Source organism: Trichosurus vulpecula, chromosome 2 (assembly GCF_011100635.1).
Source record: "Trichosurus vulpecula isolate mTriVul1 chromosome 2, mTriVul1.pri, whole genome shotgun sequence".
Lineage (NCBI taxonomy): Eukaryota > Metazoa > Chordata > Mammalia > Diprotodontia > Phalangeridae > Trichosurus > Trichosurus vulpecula.
Genome location: NC_050574.1, coordinates 375,320,754 through 375,341,385, shown reverse-complemented (window position 1 = coordinate 375,341,385; position 20,632 = coordinate 375,320,754). Strand labels below are relative to the sequence as shown.

The following is a 20,632-nucleotide window of genomic DNA, read 5'->3' as shown; positions in this document are numbered from 1 at the left end:
GATCCTGGAGGCAACAGGGAACCGCTGGAGTTTACTGAGGGGGAAAAGAGAATAACAAGGACATATCTGTGCTTCAGGAAAATCACTCTGGTAGCCAAATGAAGGATGGATTAGAGTAGGGAGAGACTCTGTGTCAAATAATTAATTTGACCCCTAATTTATTTCAATCATTATTATTCAATTAAGTGTGATTCCATAGGGGTAGTGGTTACTTTTATTATACGTGTCCATTAACATACATTAAGTCAGTCTGACCAGTTAACATTAGTATATATTTTACATATATTTAGAGATAATTAGATAAGGTTAGCTGGATTCATTTTTATACTCTTATATCAGGCCTGTCCAACCTTAGGTTTTTATTGAAACAATACACAATATATATATACATACATATATATATATATATTTTTTTTTTTTTGCTTTTTGGCAGGGCAATTGGGGTTAAGTGACTTGCCCAAGGTCACACAGCTAGTACTTGTGTCAAGTGTCTGAGGCCGGATTTGAACTCAGGTCCTCCTGACTCCAGGGCCGGTGCTCTACTGACTGCGCCACCTAGCTGCCCCAATACACAATATATTTTGATCTGCCATTTTAGTGAGAGCCCTGCAGTAGCTCAGCTTCATTTACTAAAGCATTTATGTAAATTTCTATGCTTGTAGGCAGGCTGCATTTTGGACAACTGTGCTCTTATATCATAAAGTTCTGTATATTAGGCTCCAGAGCCAAATGTAAGTTCACTTTAACCAAAGAAAGTGAACTAGAAGACCTTTACCCTTTTCTTTTTTTGGTTCTTTGGAAGGGACAAAATGCAGTCAAGGTGACCAAGCCCAGGAGTAGTAGAGATGCCCCATGTGGGGGAGATGGCTTAATGATATGGAAAGCCCAAACCCATTTATTTTTGTCCTTCCATTCCTCTACTGCCCAACATGGGTAAATGGACATGACCATGTAACCAATGGATGACCTTTGCCTTGCCATCCTATGACCATTACTATCTGCCATGAGCTCAATAACCCTAGGCTGAACTGTAGGTTCTCCTGGAGGGTCAAGGTACAGGTTTGTCAACCAATGAGATCCTATATTTTACTCTGCATTATCTCTGTATCATCTTACCACATACTATAAAATCAAGGCCCTAGAGAAAGGGGGAATCTCAGATCACGAGGAAATGCAGTCCTATTCATTAAAGGGGTCCAGGTCCTTTTAATAAATAGTTATTGGCTCAGACTTCTGCCTCAGTTTCTTTTACTGTAGATTGGACGTATTTTGGGGCCCACAACTCCAGGCAGGCAGTCCCACCAGAAGGCTACTGCAATAGTCCAGGTATAAGATGATGAGGAACCTATATCACACACAGAGGGCATATTCAGAAATGTTGCAAAGTTAAAATTCACAACACATGCTAAGTTCCAGAGTTAAAATAATAAATTTTTTTTGGGTTTCACAATATACAGAAAAAAGCAGAAGGAAGTTCAGAGATGGACAGACAAGTTGGAGAGTGTCAGTACTGCCATGCTAAATTTAATACTTAGGAAGACAACCAATGACAGTAGCAGTCTCCCAGATGGTAACTGGCAACATCTACATTATGAACTAGACATACTGAGGAAAAGTAGCTTCAGTACTCTAAGAAAAACCCAGAAAATAACTTATACCTGAGGGAAACTTCATGAGGACATCACAAAGATTTCCAGTAACCAAGAAATCTGAGTTGTCCTTTTGCCTTACATGTTCTTTTTCGTTTTTAATTAACAAATTTTTTTTCTCTTCTCTCCTTCACCTCCCTCACTGAAAAAAAAAGAGCACCCTTTTAACAAATATGTTAATCAAGAAACAACAATTCTCAAATGGATCATGTCCAAAAATATGTTTCATTTTGCATCTTGAGTATACCACCTTTCTGTCAGGAGTAAGGTTCATCATCATAAATCATAGATCATCAGTCCTCAGTAATCATGGTTGGTCACTGATCAGATTTAAGTCTTTCAAAGTTGTTTATCTTTACAAATTTATTGTACAAATTGTTCTCCTGATTTGCTAACTTCACTCTGCAAACTAGTTTTTACATTTACATACTAGTTTACATACAAGCATTCCCAGATTTCTCAAAAACTGCCCCTTTCATTATGTAAGGCACGATAGTATTCCATTACATTCACACAATTTATTTGTATTCTCTGACACATGTACCTCATCATTGTTGTATTTAAAGTCTATGCCTATTCTCCCCAACTCCAGATACTCTGTGCATGTGAAAGGTGCCCCAGACTTTTGGGAGACTGTCTTTGTGCTATTATGTGCTTAGTAAGTGCCATTTCTAAAAGTAATTAAGCCTGCTTCTTAATCAACAGGAAGTCCATGGGAGGTGCAGCTCCCTCAGGAGTTCTAGCCCATGGTGGTATCCTTACCTAGAACTCTAAAAGGAAAAAGTCTGACCACCACAAGTGGGAATTGGGGAAGTAACCTCAAAGTAAGTAATCCAAAGATGCTATGTAGAAAAAAGATTCACGGTTTCGTATTTACTTCTCTTTTTCTGTTCTTTGTATACAGAAAGTTCATGTTTGTCAAACTCATAATTTTTTGAAAGATTTATAAGCATGCATTTACATAAGAGGTGTCAGGGTACAGTGAAATGAGTGCTGTATCCAGAGTCAAAAGACCTGGGTTTAAACTTTGGCTCTACTGCTTATTCTATGTGGCAAATCATTTCACTTCTCTGGACCTCAGTTTCTCAATTTGTAAAATGAAAGGTTTGAACTATATGATCCTTAAGACCTCTTCCAGTTCTAAATCTATGAGCCTAAAATTTTTAAGCCTGGCATGAATTGGCAGTATTTTAAGATAATCAAGAGCCCCAGAACTGAAGACCTCATTCAAATTTTGGTCTGCCACCATGTAGTGACTTAATTTCTAAAGTGCGGACAGTATCTATATAATGTACTTCACAAGGCTGTTGTAAGGACTGAACAAAGTAATGTATGTGTGAAAGGACTATCTCAAGTAAAGTGCTTAATAAACTTGAACTATCATGTTTATTCCATCAACCAAGGCTTTCCATGAGACCATACTTTACAAAATCTAGACAGAATACAGTTTAGTCAGCCTTTGATTAGAGAGTTCTTTTTACTTAAATTCACACTATGATCTGTAAAGAATTCTGAAAGAAGTCTACATTCCAAAAAAACACCTATGTTAACTGAATTATACAATATTGTGCTCTCTCTCCTCTAGTCTCTCAATCCATGCTCTGAGGCCTCCCACCCTCACTCCACCAGAAAAAAAAAAAAAACACCCTCCAAGTGAAAGTAGAACATATAAGAGACCACTTCCACCATCTGGGGGCTTGGCTTGAGACTTCAGAACCCCAAGAGGAGCGCTTTGCCCCACTCTGCCCACCTGCCTATGTGTTCAGGCTCTGCTCTGGTAGTGTATGTCTGTCCCCATGTCATCCCTCTTCCTGTCAGTATCCACACCAGGGCCCCACGTGTCTGCCATCCCAGCCTTGTTCTTCCCCTCGATTCCAGCCAGGTCCTACATTGCTGGCCTAGACATGTTCCTCCTTCTGTTCTGGTTTGTCCCCATGAGTTCTTAAACCATCTGCTGGCCCCCTCCCTTCACAGGGACACAGCCCTGCTTCTTCCTGCCTCCTTGGCCACGTCTGTGGCAAATTCATATTACATAAAAATCTAGAGGTCTACTTACATAAAGGGATAACTGTCTATTTCTATGTAAAGCCCATTATTTCTCCTGTCGTTGCTTCTAATTTCTCAATTTCACCTCTGTCAAAGGTTAAGAAGTTAGGTCAAGTAAAATCAGCCAATTTTGTGTGAAAGATGAGTGAAAAGGAGGGTTAAGTTGTTAAGTATTTTAAGATTAAATTTGGATCTGGTTTGCTAATTTTATTTATTAGTGCTATATTCCTTGAGTACCTGTTAATAAAAACAGCAGGAATGGTGGCTCAGGAATATAATCCCAACTATCCTGAAGGCTCAGACTGGTAGATCTCTTGACCTCAGGAATTTTGAGCTGACACTGGAGGGGGAGGGGTATGGAGGGACACTGGGTTGCTTTAGGAGGGGTAAAATTGGCCTACATCAGAAAATAGAACAGATCAAAATTTCCATGCCTATCAGTAGTGGGATCAGGCCCATGAGGAGCTCCTCTACTTCAATTGTAGGCAAGATGGGAAGACCCAATCTTACTCATCTTCCTGAGTACAAATCTGGCCTCAGACACTTACTAGCTACATGACCCTCAGTCTCCTTATCTGTAAAATAAGCTGGAGAAGGAAACAGCAAACCACCCCAGTATCTTTGCCAAGAAAACCCCCTATGGGGTCACAACTGAAAAATCAATGAACCACGAAATTCCGATACATGGCAATTAAAAATAAATTTAGCAGGAAGTCAAAATGATTTTTAAAAATAATTGATTATTTACCAAATCTGTAAATTTCAAAAGGTTCTAGGTGCTAGTTGTCTCTCTGGAGAGCTTTAAGATATATATTTGTTTAGTAATTAGACATAGATTAGTGGCTAGAACTAAGTTCAATGTCTGCCTCTGACCTATACTACTGGTGTGATCCTGGGGTAGGAGCTCAAAGGTAGGCAGAATTGAGATACCAATCAATGAACAAACCTTAATTAAATGTTTACTATGTGTTAGGCACTTTGCTAAGCACTGGAGTACAAAAAAGTGACAAAAGTCTATATTCTCAAGGAACATATTTTCTGGTACATCCTAATAGGGAAGAGGTACACACCATACATACAAAATAGATGGAAAATAAACTTTAGAGGAGAGAAGGCTTCTAGAACCTGGGGGGACCTGAAAAGGCCTCCTGCAGAAAACATAATTTAAGCAGGGTCTTGAAGGAAGCCATATAAATTCTAACAGGTAGGTGTGTGCTTGTTTCACAGGTAACACACAGGAAGCAATGGAGTTTTGGAACTCCAGCCTCTAACAGGTTCACTCTTGATCTGGTCAGACAAGCAGACATCTTCCGAGGGGTTAATAATCAGCTTTATTCTAGCCCAGTCTTCTCAAAGGAAGCTGCTGATAATGGGAGCACTAGCTCCTACAGCATTCCCTAAAAACCCTTCTCACTCCTACCACCTAAAACTTCTATTTAAATTTATTTGTATTTAAATCTAAAATCACTATTTTGTTTTCAGTATATTGCAGCTTAGATGTTCTTAGTTTAGAATGCCAGTCAGCTTGAGGCCTTCATCACCCAAAAGCCTGGCTGGCCAATCAGAGAGGACGATTTGAGCCCTTCTGGACTGACATACCAATAAATCTCTATGAAGCTCCATGAGTGAACCTGAAATACTCTTCCTGTGTCAGACCCTACAAGACCAGATTAAGCTTGCAAAGACATCCTAAGTCAGGGGCACCTCCTTGCTTTAAGGCTTTATAATCTGTGCAGCCTAACCCAAAAGCAAGCTCAGTTCCAACTGTAGCTCCACATCCACCCATGAGAGCTCGAGAGAAATAAAAGCATGCATACAACCTAATTCAACTAAACTTAAGAACCAGATCTTGAAATCCCTGCATCACAAACTGAATTCAACTGCATTGTTCTCAATAAAAATACCTAAATATTTTAGTAAGACCAATACATGTGTATTGAGCAATAATATATGTAGTAAAAGCAACACATGTGTGTACATATATGTATTGCATATATCTGTACTGCTCTGACTACATACATATGTATGTATGTCCAAAAAAATTTTTTACTAAAGGGCTGTGATCAAATAAAGTTCAGAGTGATGGGGTGCTTAGGCCCCAGCACAAAGACCATTTCTCTGGCAATAACTCAGAAGTGGCCCCAGTGAAGCAAACTATCTCTTCCTGTTCAAGGTGACCTCTGTAGAATTTCTCTTGCATAAACAGGGCTATTTTATACTGACTCCCTCAGTCACAGTATACATTTCAGAAGACAAGATATACATCCACTCCCCAATCCATCTTGCCTAACAAGACATTGATTCTTGATAGACAGGATGGCCATTGGTTGGTTGACTTAATGACACTGCAGGCCTAAAAACATACCCCTCATTGGGCTCCCTCTCAGCTATGCCTCCACCCCATCCATTCCCAACCCAGGCTTCTCATAATGGGGTTTCCCATAGTAAACTCTGCACTAATTACAAAGATTGCATGTTCCTTTAAGAACTGACCACTCAGGGCAGCCAGGTGGGGCAGTGAGTAGAGCACCAGCCCTGGAGTCAGAAGGACCTGAGTTCAAATCCAGCCTCAGACACTTGACACACTAGCTGTGTGACCTTGGGCAAGTCATTTACCCCCAACTGCCTGCCTTCCCCCCTGCAAGAAAAAAAAAAGAACTGACCACTCCTTAATTCCTGTCTAATCACCTAATTAGCATCCTTGGCCCACCATTCACTGAATTTTTCCTATATAAGCTTTAGCATTGCCCTGCCCCCCCCCATCAGGTTGAGAGTTCCCTAAGGAACTCTGCCCACTTTATAAGCATCACAATAAACTTTTACCACTTGACTAGAAGATGGGTTGAGTCTGTGAATTCTTTCCAGACAACCCCATGACCCCAATAGTTTTGGGTTCCCTCTGAACCTCATCTAGAGGACACTAACAAAAACAGTTGCTGCATATAACTGACCTTCAAATTTTCCCCCTTTTTCAATGCTCTTTCAATTCTTCTGATGACTCAAAGAAGCATGTTATAGTTGACAGAGAGCTGACCTTGGAGCAAAGAACACTTAGGTTCAAATCCCACCTCTGACTTGTACTCCTGGGTAGCCCTGAGTTACATAATTTAACCATTCAGGGTTCTGTTGCAGCTTCCAAATTCAAGTTGTGAGAAGTTGTCAACCCTCCTCTACAGGAACTCCCTATACCAACTGACCTTTCACTACAACAGAGGTTCTTAACCTTTTTTGTGTCATGAGCCATTTTGGCAATCTAGTAGAGCTTATGGACCTCTTCTCAGAATTTTTTAAAATGCATAAAATAAAATGCAAAGGATTACAAAGGAAAACAATTCTACTGAAATACAATTATTAAAATATTTAGGAAAAAGAACCCTTGCTCTACAGAGAGGGCCCTATACCAATGAACCTGTCTCTACTACGGGGAGGTACCTAAACTTCTTCCTCTACAGCAGGGGTTCTTAAGCAGAGACTTATGAATGTTTCTTTTTTTTTCTTTAATTTTATTTATTTCTTTTTAGTTTTCAACATTCATTTCTATAAGATTTTTGAGTTCTAAATTTTCTCCCCCTCCCTCCGATACCCCCTTCCCAAGATGGTGTCCAATCTGATATAAACTACATATATACAATCATACTAAATAGATTTCCACATTAGTCATGTTGTAAAAAAGTATTAGAACCAAAGGGAAAAACCACAAGAAAGAAAACAAAAGAGAAAACAGTATGCTTCTATTTGCATTCAGACTCCACAGTTCTTTCTCTGGATGTGAATAGCATTTTCTTAAAAAATAGTTCAATACATTTGATCCTCAGAAGCACCTGAAAACGTACATGCTATTTTGAGGCATAGAGACATTAAGTGACTTGTGAAGATCAGTTACTATATGTCTCAGACCAAGTTTAAAATCAGGTCTTCCTGAACACTTCAAGTCCAGTGCTCTATCCACATGGGAGAGAAGTTTAGTATAAAATTTATTCAAAGGGATCATATTTGAGTTAATTTCTAGAAAATATTCTTTTCAATATTATCACTTTATTTTTGAGAATTCTGGTACAATAAGGCATCATTGTATGCATTTGGATAGTATGTGTTTACTAATTCACTAATTACTAAAAGCAAATTCAGGGATAATGCATTTTTACCAGATTAGTAAAATATTTTGAAATGAAATAAAAATGTTCATATGATCCCTCCTCCCAAAAAAATATTTTGATAATTTTATTTCAATGTAATTGTCTCCCTTTATAATTCTATGTATCTTATTATAGTTTAAAATGTTATACTGAGAAGGAGTCCATAGGCTCCAGACTACCAAAAGGGTCCATAACACAAAAAAAGTTAAGGAACCCTACTCTCCAGGGAGGTCTCTAGACTAATGAAATCATAGGTCCTGCCAATCAGATCCCTACTCAAGCAGAAAATCTAAATTGGGTGCTCCTTCATTCAAGTCAACAATTTGTTAAGAGCCAAAGTAAGCTTATATACTAAGGGGAAAGGTGGGGAAAGATTCAACTTGTATACAAACTTAAATACATAAAAAATTATTTTCAATACCAGTCTGTTCTAGCTAGATGGAACAGGATAGACAGGAAAGTGAGGCAATTGGGAGCAGAAGCCAATAAAAATAAACATTTGATTCAAAATATTAACTGTTATTCAATACTCAACCAATTTATGTGATCAGGTCCTGAACAAAAAGTGAAAAACATATGCTTAGTAGTGTTATTTTTTTCACAGTTTTTCTGATTTGGGAGGTGGGGGGAGTTATGTAGGAGGGACTATTCGCTAATTATGGATAATGAAAATAATAATAGCTCACTTTTATACAGTGCTTACTATGTGTCAGGCACTGTGCTAAGTACAGGGTGAACCTAAAGTCTGGACACATAAGAAAATTGACGGTAATGTGGAGCTATTTTATCGAGTTCACGTGAATCTTGCAAAGTGCACCAACTTTGCATCACAAATAATAGGAATCATATTGAAGATGTTATTTGTTAATATTCCAATTAAATAAAATGTGGTTGAAAATTTCATTAATTTCTTAAAAATATGTATTTTTGCCTGTGTCCAGACTTTCAGAACACCCTGTACTTACAATTATTATCTTATTTCATCCTCAGAAAATCCTGATAGGTAGGTGCTGTCATTATCCACACACTTTACTGTGGAAGAAACGGAGGAAAACAGAGGTTAAGTGACTTGTACAGGGTCACACAGCTAATAAGTATCTGAGGTCAAATGTGAACTTAGGTCTTCCTGATGCTCTATGTACTGCACCACCTAACTGTATGAGGTTAAATCAGTATTCCCCCAACATATACTGTGTTCCTAAAGATAACTGTCAAAGAGTATCTGAATAGGCACACAGGGCATTTTATTTCTAATTAAGTATAACACAGAATTCCAGAATAAATTCCAAGCTTGAACACACTTAATTAGTATCAAACTCCTGCATGTATGACTGATACCAAATCTAATCAAAGAGAGCCAATGGTTAGAAAAACAGATTTGTACGGTACTTTCTACAAATGTGAATGAATCATATGATTTAACTATAATTTAATACATAATTTAACTGATTTCCATGTAAACTATATGGAAAGCCAAAAATCAAGGCTAAAATTCTGGCATCATTCACCTAACTAAAAAGATAACCACATTTTTATTACTGAAGCTAAAATAGTGTAACAACAATGCTACTTGCCGCAACTATGGCTGCATAAGGCCAATAATACCAGCACACAGGAGAGCTATTAGCACGGGATCTTTGATCTGCTTTTCTAAGGAAAGCAACTTTAAGGGGTTTACAATTCACTTTAGTTAAACATACATATATCATTCACTTAGTTCAGGGGAAAAGTCAGCACTCCGAACTTCAGAGCAAATACAAACAGAAATTACCAACGGAGAAAATATCAATCTACAGGCTTCTGTCTAACCATAGCAATACATACGCAGCTACCAGAGGGAAAAGCACCAACATCTGTGTTACCAAAGCTGGGAGGATCCTTAACAGCTACCCAGAGTCTCGTCTGGTCAAATCACTGGACACTCTTCCAGTGGGTAAGCCCCAAGCAAAATGCTAACCTCAGAGTATATATACACTTCTTCAGGGTCAGAGGGCATCACAACCATGCAACTCAAACCCATGTGACCTAAGCAGGTCATCAAAGACTCCCAATTCAATCAAAGATTCTTGACTGAAACAATGGCAAGCTGGCAGAAACAAAGGCAAGCTGGTGGAACCAAAACGGTGGCTGGAAAGCAGGGACTTGCCTAGGGCTCTCCCCCAGGACCCTCCAAACATTGATGAAAAATAGCTCTGAACAAATTCTAGAACTGCAGAACCCACGAAATAGCAGAGGCAAGCAAGGCTCCAGCCGAGGACAGCCTGGATGGTCGCTGGGTGAGGTCTATCGTGCACAAAGCTGGGAGCAGAGCCCAGCGTGGGTTGTGCCCGGACCAACCAAACCAGGAGCTGGGCAGAACAGGCCCTAGCGCCCTGAATCAGTGGGCTGTGGCAATTACCAGACTTCTCAACCCACAAACACCAAAGACAACAGAGAAGGTTAGTAGGAAAAGCTGCAGGGACAGAGTGAAAGGGGGCACAGTGAAAGGAGTTCGTGGTTCAGCCATGGGGCTGGGGGTGCGGGCGGGGGGTGTACAGCTACAGAACTACAGCTGCAGTTGCTTCCAGCCCCAGGCCCACCTGGTGGGAGGAACTAAGTGGCAGATCAGAGCAGGAGTTCAGAGCCTGCTTAAGATCTGAGTCAGGTCCAGGTTGCTGGTTCTTGCAAGAGGAGTGCTGGTGTGGAAGAGCTGGCTGTATAGAAATAGCTCTGAAAACAACAGCACATCCCCTCAAGCTTGGAACAAAATACTCTTTACAAGCAGTCATAACCAGACAAAAAACTCAAGGGTCAAGTAGTTGGCTGGGAACATGGCCAAGCAGCAAAAACACACCCAGATACAGGCCCAGACTTTGGAATCTTTCTTTGGTGACAAAGAAGACCAAAACATACAGCCAGAAGAAGTCAACAAAGTCAAAGAGCCTACAACAAAAGCCTCCAGGAAAAACATGAACTGGCCCCAGGCCATAGAAGAACTCAAAAAGGATTTGGAAAAGCAAGTTAGACAAGTAGAGGAAAAATTGGGAAGAGAAATGACAAGGATGCGAGAAAACCATGAAAAACAAGTCAATGACTTGCTAAAGGAGACCCAAAAAAATACTGAAAAATACACTGAAGAAAACAACACCTTAAAAAATAGACTAAATCAAATGGCAAAAGAGCTCCAAAAAGCCAATGAGGAGAAGAATGCCTTGAAAGGCAGAATTAGCCAAACGGAAAAGGAGGTCCAAAAGACCACTGAAGAAAATACTACCTTAAAAATTAGATTGGAGCAAGTGGAAGCTAGTGACTTGATGAGAAATCAGGATATTATAAAACAGAACCAAAGAAATGAAAAAAAGGAAGACAATGTGAAATATCTCATTGGAAAAACCACTGACCTGGAAAATAGATCCAGGAGAGATCATTTAAAAATTATTGGACTACCTGAAAGCCATGATCAAAAAAAGAGCCTAGACATCATCTTTCAAGAAATTATCAAGGAGAACTTCCCTGATATTCTGGAGCCACAGGGCAAAATAGAAATTGAAAGAATCTACCGATCACCTCCTGAAAAAGAGCCCAAAAAAAAAACTCCTAGGAATATTGTCACCAAATTCCAGAGCTCCCAGATCAAGGAGAAAAATACTGCAAGTAGCCAGAAAGAAACAATGAGTATTGTGGAAACACAATCAGAATAACACAAGATCTAGCAGCTTCCACATTAAGGGATCAAAGGGCTTGGAATATGATATTCCGGAGGTCAATGTAGCTAGGATTAAAACCAAGAATCACCTACCCAGCAAAACTGAGTATCATGCTCCAAGGCAAAATACGGATTTTCAATAAAATAGAGGACTTTCAAGCTTTCTCAGTGAAAAGACCAGAGCTGAATAGAAAATCTGACTTTCAAACACAAGAATCAAGAGAAGCATGAAAAAGTAAACAAGAAAGAGAAATCATAAGGGACTTACTAAAGTTGATCTGTTTTATTTACATTCCTACATGGAAAGATGATGTGTATAATTCATGAGACCTCAGTGTTAGGGGTAGTTGAAGGGAATATCTATCTATCTATCTGTCTATCTATACAGATAGAGAGAGAGAGACAAAGAGACAGAGGGCACAGGGTGAGTTGAATATGAAGGGATGATATCTAAAAAAATAAAATAAAATTAAGGTATGAGAGAGGAATATATTGAGAGAGGGAGAAAGGGAGAGATAGAACGGGGTAAATTATCTCGCATAAAAGTGGCAAGAAAAAGCAGTTCTGTTGGGAGGGAAGAGGGGGCAGGTGAGGGGGAATGAGTGAATCTTGCTCTCACTGGATTTGACCTGAGGAGAGAATACCATACACGCTCAACTGGGTATCTTACCCCACAGGAAAGAAGGAGGAAGGAGATAAAAAAGGGGGGACGATAGAAGGGAGGACAGATGGGGGAGGTGTAATCAAAAGCAAACACTTTCGAAAAGGGACAGGGTCAAGGGAGAAAATTGGACAAAGGGGGATAGAATAGGAAGGAGCAAAATATAGTTAGTCTTTCACAACATGAGTATTGTGGAAGGGTTTTGCATAATGATACACATATGGCCTATGTTGAATTGCTTGCCTTCTTAGGGAGTGTGGGTGGGGAGGGAAGAGGAGAGAGAATTTGGAACTCAAAGGTTTAAAAGAAGACGTTAAAAAAAAAAGTTTTTGCATGCAACTAGGAAATAAGATATACAGGCAATGGGTCATAGAAATCTATCTTGCCCTACAAAAAAGGAAGGGAAAAGGGGATGGTGGGGAGCGGGGTGACAGAAAGGAGGGCTGACTGGGGAACAGGGCAACCAGAATATATGCCATCTTAGAGTGGGAGGGAGGGTAGAAATGGGGAGAAATTTGTAATTCAAACTCTTATGAAAAATCAATGCTGAAAACTAAAAATATTAAATAAATAAATAATGATTTAAAAAAAAACAAAGGCAAGACTCAGAGGCACTTGATTGCCTCAAGTGCTAAGAAGCACTCCAAAACAAAGGACAACAAAAAGTCCCTCTTTACTTGCCATTACAAATAGAAGTTACAAAAATGAGAGAATTAAAATGCTAGGAGGCTTGGTTTAAAATCAACAGATAGCCAGAGCATGGGAGTAATTTTCATAAGCTCTTGTTTTAAATGAATTATTACTTCACAATGCACTATTACCATCATACTGAAGAAAAACAATTTGTGATTTATCTAGTATGTTTTACACGTACAAATGAAATATGGAAATATAAGAAATTATATGGATAAATCACAAGTCTATACAAAAATTTAAAGAAATGCTATACCACAACTCAATGGCTATAGCATATGTTCAATAAGTCTATATAAGAAAATATAAAAATAGTACAAAAATGGAATACCCCACTTCTTGATGAAACATGCTCTCCACTTCCAGACAGATGAGACTAAAGAGTCCAGATTGAAGCATTTTTTTTCTTTTCTTTGCTTTTTGTTGGGGGGGGGGGGGTTGGGGAGAGCAGATATGACTAATGAAGAAATTTGTTTTACATGACTATACATATTTGTAACAGATTTTGTTTTTCTTGCCTTCCCATTCAGTGGAGGAAGGAGTAAAGGAAAAAATTCTGTGCTTTAAAAAAAATTTTATGTAATTTACAATTACCAAGAGGTAGTCAAACTAGTTCCTATTTCTTTTACCCATACAATGTGAAATGGTAAGGACTTGATGACATTGTAGCTAGGCCATACGAAATGAAGTAAATTAAACTATGCAGAATGCTCTTTTCCCCCCTCCAAAAAAAACCCCTCAATGGGTGGCTATCTGTACCCAAAAATATGCCAAATCATAGAAATACACAAATCATCATGGATCCAAATAAGTACTTTTTTTTTTAAAAAAACCCTCAAAAGTACAAGCACTGGTCTTGGGGGGAAAAGACCTGAGTTCTAATCCCAATTCTGACACTTGTGTGACAGACAGCAAGTCACAGTACCTCCTCAAGCCTAAATTTCTCTACTTGTAAGAGGCGGATACTATTCTCACAAATTCGTTGTTTTTGTTCAGTCAGTTCAGATTGTTCATGACCCCATTTCAGATCTTCTGGGCAATGATACTGGAGTGGTTTTGCCATTTCCTTTTCCAGCTCATTCTACAGACAAAGCAAACAAGGTTTAATGACTTGTCCAGGTTCACACCACTCCTAAATGTCTGAGGCCAAATTTGAACTCAGGAAGACTCTATCTACTCTGCCACCCAACTGCCCTCAGTGAGAAAAATAGTTTATAAGGAGTAAATGTGAACTACAATTACTAAATCGTATCCATATTATTTGAAATAGCTTTGGTCTACCTCTCCAGCACTGTAGATAATGGACTGCACTGCACTTTTCCCTTTCTACTTCTACTTCCAACAATCTTAATTTCTTCTGGAATAAGTTCCTGTGAATGGCTTCCAGATTGGTCATTATCTGCTAACTTCTTCTATTCAAGCTTTAAAAAGACAACTGAAAAAGATGCCTTCTTCAAAATGCAAACTTCAAAAAGTTCATTATCTTAGACCATCAGAGAGTCTACAATGCCAATTTCCCCTGAGGGCTTTAGTGTCAGGATAGAAACTGAAGAAACAAAGGTTAGAGTTTCCAGCAAATCAATTTAATAGCAAGGCTAGCAACTACCTATTGTAAGAAATGGGAGGAGGAGTTTTGTTTCCACAGAACTAAAGGTGTGCTTCCCTGCCCTCCCCACCCCAGCTTTAGCAGAGACCAGGCCTCAAGGTCGGTCAGGTGAGAGGTCACAGGCTTGTACACATGTGCATGCTTTTTGAGAAGGCAGTCGGGAATTAGAGAGGCCAAACACACTTGAACCAGTTCAAGCTTATCTAGGGTCTGGTCTTGGTCAAGAATCCAGGCCTACTGATCTGCATAATTTGCAAGTAGGGGAAGTAAAAGAATATAATTTAATCCTAAACTAAGACAAGGAAAATCTAATTGTAGTTGCTAGCCTTGCTATTAAATTGATTTGCTGGAAACTCTTAACCTTTGTTAGAAGAGGAAAAGAATTTGCCATGCAAATATTGGGAAGAATATTTTGTTTCTATATGCCAATCTTCCTTCCATAAGAAAAATATTCTGCAGAACAACAAATTGTGAAATTTAAATTTAAAACTTCAAATTCAATATGTACCAATAGAAGTGCGGTGGGGAAGTCTAGGAATTGAAGAAGATCTAGAACGATGGCTAAGATTATAGAGGTAAAAGGTGTTCTAGGCAGTCAAAATGACATCCCACCTAGGTCTTCCTACCTCAAATCACTTCCTTTTCCAATCAAGATAATCTTGGAGTTTATAGGTTCTTTCTTAAGGACCAAGCCTTAAACCCAAATCACTCAGGCCTCACAGACTGCCCAACAATAGGTCCCAGGCCAAGCCCTACTTCATTGATTGGCCCCAGATTGACTGAATGTAAATAACAATTGTTTCTGTTCCTGCCAGAAACCCCGAGGGTCTTCCCCTTCCAGTTTGATTTTTTTTCCTGGACTAGGTTAAAGAGGCCACATTTTTTTACTTTAGCTTTAAGTCACTCAATGGGTGTTTCCTCAGTCAAACAGATCCTGGATAAAGACCTTAGCTTTAAAAGATCTTCCACCTTATCTGGGACCATCTCCATGGTCCGGAGATGTATCTCGTAACTGGCCTCATGTGGCTCCAGAGGAGAAAGTGAGGCTGATGACTTTGCACAGCCCTTCCTCACCTAAATCCAATTCACTTGCATGTCATGGCATCACTCCATCATGTCACCATCCTCTTCAAGAATTAAGGACAAACAACAACAACTCTTTTCCAATCTATCCTCCAGACTGTGGCCAAAAACATCTTAATACCAAAGATACTACATCAGTCAGTACCCTGCTCAAAAACTGTCACTGGCTCTACCTACTACATAGAATTATTCTGAGGACCAAGTCAAATAAAACATGTAAAGCATTAAATAAAATGTAAAAGATAATAATGAGTGATGGCGGAGGGGGGAGAAGAGAGCATCAAGAAAATCTTAAAAATACAACCCGGAAGAATACAATATTTAGTTTGGAAAAGGACACAAACAAGGCAATTTTGTTACTTTCAAGTTAAATTTAATATACACTTTAAGAAAAAAAGACTACATAACAAAATTTCACAATTTCAGTACCAGTATCTTTTCTGTTCTTTGATTATTAAATGATTCACAAGAAGAAAATGTTAAAACATTTAAGAACAAAATGTAAATTGGTACAGAAATATGAAGCAGTATTAATGTTCAGCTTGTAGGCAGGTAGGACCTGGATTCAAACACCACTTATGACATTGATTGCATGGCTATGGGCAGGTCACTTGGCCTCTCTAAGTCTATGTGCAAAATGAAAATACCATTTCATATCACCTACTATCTCACAAGGTTGTAGTACAGCTCAGTGACATAAAGCACTTTACAGGTTTTAAAGTGCTATGTAATGGATTCAGTGGAAAGTTTATTGAAAGGGAGAGAATATCCCCTACAGTTACAGATTTAAAGCAGGAAGGAACCTGAGAAGTCAGAGTTCAACCCATTTTTATTTTGCAAAAGAAAAACGAAAGTGAAGAACAGAGAAGTTAAAAGTCTAGCCCCTGGTTACAAAACAAAGGAGGTGCAGAAAATAGCAGAGCAGGGATTCAAACTCCTTAGGATCCAAATCCAGCATACTTTTCTGTTGTGCCATATGGTTTCCCTCAGAGAACAGCCTATACATACCTGATTCTTCCCAAGTAGGGTCTCCTGAATGCTTAAATCTGCGGCAGGTCCTACCTTAACTGTGGTTGTTTAATTCCACTATCAACAAGACTAAGAATACTTTAAGCTAGTGAGCTGCCATCTGCTTTAAAGAGAGGAGGCAATCCTTTCAACCAAATGACCCATGGATGTGGATTGGTTTGGCCCAGGAACCCGGTAAAATGGACCCTGTAGATCTGAGGTAGTACTTTTAACAAATCATTTTGAAAATAAGCAGAAGTCTAGACTATAACACAGAATTACTTCTTTTTATCCACAACAACCTCAAATATCAAAGCAACTAAAAGCAACTAAATACCACAGCCTTTGAGTAGATCTATTTTATGCCATAATAAATTATATTTATTAGTCAATAAATAATGCATAACCCTCTTTTAAAAAGTTTGATAACTTTCATAACAACCTGGAAAACCCCACACAACATAATGCTGAGTGAGCGGAGCAGAGCCAGGAGAATATTATATACAACCACAGATATATGAATTCTGTGAGGGCTAACTCTGACAGACTTTGCTCTTCTCAGCTACACAATGTACAGAGCCAGCTCCAAAGGACTCACGATGGAGAGTGCTATCTACACCCAGAGAAAGAACTATGAAGTATGAATGCAGATTGAGGCACACTTCATGCTTGCCTTTTTCTCCCCTTTTTTTTTCTCCCCTTTTTTTTTCTCTCTTTTGTATTTGTTTTTTGGGTTGTGTTTTGGTTTTCTTTTTTGGTTCTGTTTCTTCTTTCTCATGATTCATTCCATTGGTCATAATTCTTCTCCACAACTTGATTAATGTGTAAATTAAAAAAAAATTAAAAAAAAAGTTTTATAACTACAGTTTTACTATTCCCTGGGAAATATCCTGAAGCTTCTATTAACTGTAAACTCATTTTAAAATCAAGTTAAAAAAAAAAAGCCAGAACTTCTCTCAGAGAACAAGATTTCAAAATTTGGAAAAAAAAAATATGAGTAGGTCCTGTAAGTAGGAAGGAAAAAGGAATCTTTGTTTTATCTGCACCTCTCATGACAGTCAAGATGACCTGAGTTCAAATCCAGCATCAGTGTGACCCTGAGCAAGTCAATTTAACCTGTCTGCCTCAAGTTTCCTCAACTGTAAAAAGGGGATGGTAAGGGTTGTTAGTCTCAAATAAGATAATCTTATAAAGTGCCTAGCACACATAGTAGGAGCTTAATAAATGTTTGTTCTCTTCTGTCCCCATAATAGCTGAAATTTACAAATGTTTAAGGTTTACAAAGTGATTTGAATATATTACCTCATTAGAGCTTCACAGTAACCCTATGTGACCATGCATTTATTAAGCACCTACTATGCCAGTATCAGGCTCAGCACACAGGGATTACAAAGAAAGGATAAAAATAACTCAGTCTCTTATCTCTAGGCTAGCAACTAGCAATAAACAAGATATATCTCTATAGATAGACTGATGATAATCTCGGCATTACAGAGGACCTGGAAAAGCTTCTTGCAGAAGGGAGAATTTTAACTGATATCTGAAGGAAGACAGGTGGAGAAGAGAAGGAAGAGTTTCAAGCATGTGAGATAGGCATTGAAATTGCCTGGGGCCAGGAGATGGTGTTCCGTGTTCGTGAAATAGAAGAGGCCAGTATCACAACACCGAAAAGTACTGGGGGGGAAGAAGGGGAAGGGAAGATGGTGTAAGAATACTGAGAGGGTAGTTTGAGACCAGGTTATAAAGGGCTTTAAAAGCAAAACAAAACTTTTTTATTTGATCCTGGAAAGGTCACGGGAAACCACTAGAATTTGCAGAATTGGGGGTTGATGACTGATTTATTTTGGTGGGACAGTGGAAATAATTCACCGGAAAAAGGCATCTGGCATACGCTAAAAAAGACTTGGGAATAATTTGGCTGGAGTCGATTTGAGATTTCGGAATCCTAAATAAATGCAGCGCCTCCGGGCAGCTAGGTGGCGCAGTGAGCAGAGCACCAGCCCTGGAGTCTGGAGGACCTGAGTTCAAATCCACCCTCAGACACTTGACACGCTAGCTGTGTGTGACCTTGGGCAAGTCAAGTTAACCCCAATTGCCCTCCTTCTCCCCCTCCGAAAACAAACAAAAATAAACAGATACATAAATAAATAATGCCGCGCCTCATTCCCTAGCTTTCTACACCAAAACACAGCTCAATCTATAGACTGCTCCGTATCCCAGTTCGGAGTAACTTGAAACACTACTTAACTTCCTCCAGCTTCTCAAGACTGACGCACGGGAGAGAAGAGACCATTTGACCAGGGCGCTTTTTTTGCCTAGGTGAGAGGCCACGAGTAAGGGAATTAAAAAAAAAAATAGAAAATACGAATTAGAATCAGGAAAACGTAAACAAGTTTCATATCTAGCGAGGGCCTACCCTTCTCGGCTTTCACTTCCCTAAACTCATAAGCCTCTTACCAAGGGCCCGCTTTTTTAGGGGTCTCCGGACAGAATGGCCCCGTCTCTCCATTGCGCCTTACCTTGTCTTCCCTCCCCACACACACCCCGGCCCCTCAAAGTCCAGACTGAGCAGGGGCGCCCGAGACCCGCCCTCCCGGAGTCAGAAAACTCAGAGCCCGAGGAAAGGAAATCGAAACTATGCAGCGGCGCGGCGCCCCGCCCACTCGGGGGCCCGGAGGCCGAGTAAGCCCGGTCCGCAAACTTGGCCGCTGCGCCCTCCCGTCCAGGGGCGCCCGGGGAAGCTGCTCCCGGGAGACGGGCGCGGACGTTCCACTCTCCAGTACGAGCGTCCCCCCGTCAAACCGCCAGCCTCGCTCAGACCCGCCCCGGCCAAGGCTTTCCCCAGTGCTCCGGGCAGGCCCACGGCCAAGGTGGAGTGACGAGCTGTCACCAGCCCCCGCCTCTGCCCTCGCCTCCCACACGCCGCCGTGATAGCTCACCGCGCTCAGCAGAATCCCGCTCTGTGTCGGTGCCGTCATCTTGGGTCAGCTACAAAGCCAAGAACAGCGTCCAGGGCAACCCGACTTGCAGTCCGCACCTACGCTTCCCCACCTACTTCCGGGGCGGAGCCTTTGGCTGAGACGAGACTCCTCCCACTCACTTCCCATGACCCCCCGCGTAGCTCTAGGAACGCCATCCCAGGACAGGTTAAATGAAAGGAAAGGGCAAGAAAATGGGCGGGGCAGCGCATGCTCATTGTGTAGGCAGAGTCTCTTTCCGGCTCTACCTTTTAACCCTTTCCTGCCTTTAGGCAAGGTGGGCCTGGGCTTCTAAGACCCAAGGCTTTTCATGCTGAGTACAGAAGTAGGGGATTAAGACCTTTGGCTTCCAGCCCTCCCTGTCATCTTAACCATGATTTTATAGCCTGATACCACCAAGTGACTAGAAAGGGCTTTTTTTTGAACCTGAAAATAATTTTCATTTTAAAAATTCTTTAAAACACAGTAATGTAAATATTTGTCATATTGCTAAATAATTACAAATGTTAAAATTGAATTAATTGCGTTCAATTTTAGTTGGTTTTGTTGATGCACAACTGATGGCGGTGTGAAAGAGGTTATGGACTAGGATATTCTCATGTATTGCAGTCAACATATGTTGTGTGTCGTAGTAAGAAACTGGAAGTAAAGGGAGCACTTGTAGATTGGGCAATAGCGGAGTACATGCTAAAAAAAAAGTGGTAAGGGGGCCTCAAAGTACCAGATCTCAAACTTTACTATAACATAGTGATCACCTAGAAATCATACAAGTGGGAAACGGACCCATATGTTCAAATATATTTATAGCAACTCTTTTTGTGCTGGCAAAGAATTGGAAATCAAGAGGATGCCCATCAATTGGGGAATGGCTGAACAAATTGTGGTGTATGAATGTAATGGAATACTGTTGTGCTATAAGAAATGAGGAGCAGACGGACTTCATAATAATCTGGAAAGACCTAGGTGATGTGATGCTGAGTGAGGCGAGCAGAACCAGAAGAACATTATACACGGTTACAGACACATGGTATCTGCGATGACTAACTTTGATTGACTTGGCTCTTCTCAGCAATGTGAGGTTGTAAGA

The 20,632-nt window shown here is 40.0% G+C and overlaps 1 protein-coding gene across 1 annotated transcript in view; it reads right to left on the bottom strand.

Annotated features, from left to right (window-relative positions):
• MORC3 (MORC family CW-type zinc finger 3) overlaps positions 1 to 19,610 on the bottom strand; it is a 71,256-nt gene extending 51,646 nt beyond the window's left edge. Inside the window, exon 1 of the mRNA XM_036745478.1 lies at positions 19,507 to 19,610. Within this exon, the coding sequence (XP_036601373.1) occupies positions 19,507 to 19,545 (39 nt within the window). The 5' untranslated portion in view covers positions 19,546 to 19,610. The remainder of the gene's footprint in view (positions 1 to 19,506) is intronic.
• Between the last annotated feature and the right edge of the window lie 1,022 nt (positions 19,611 to 20,632).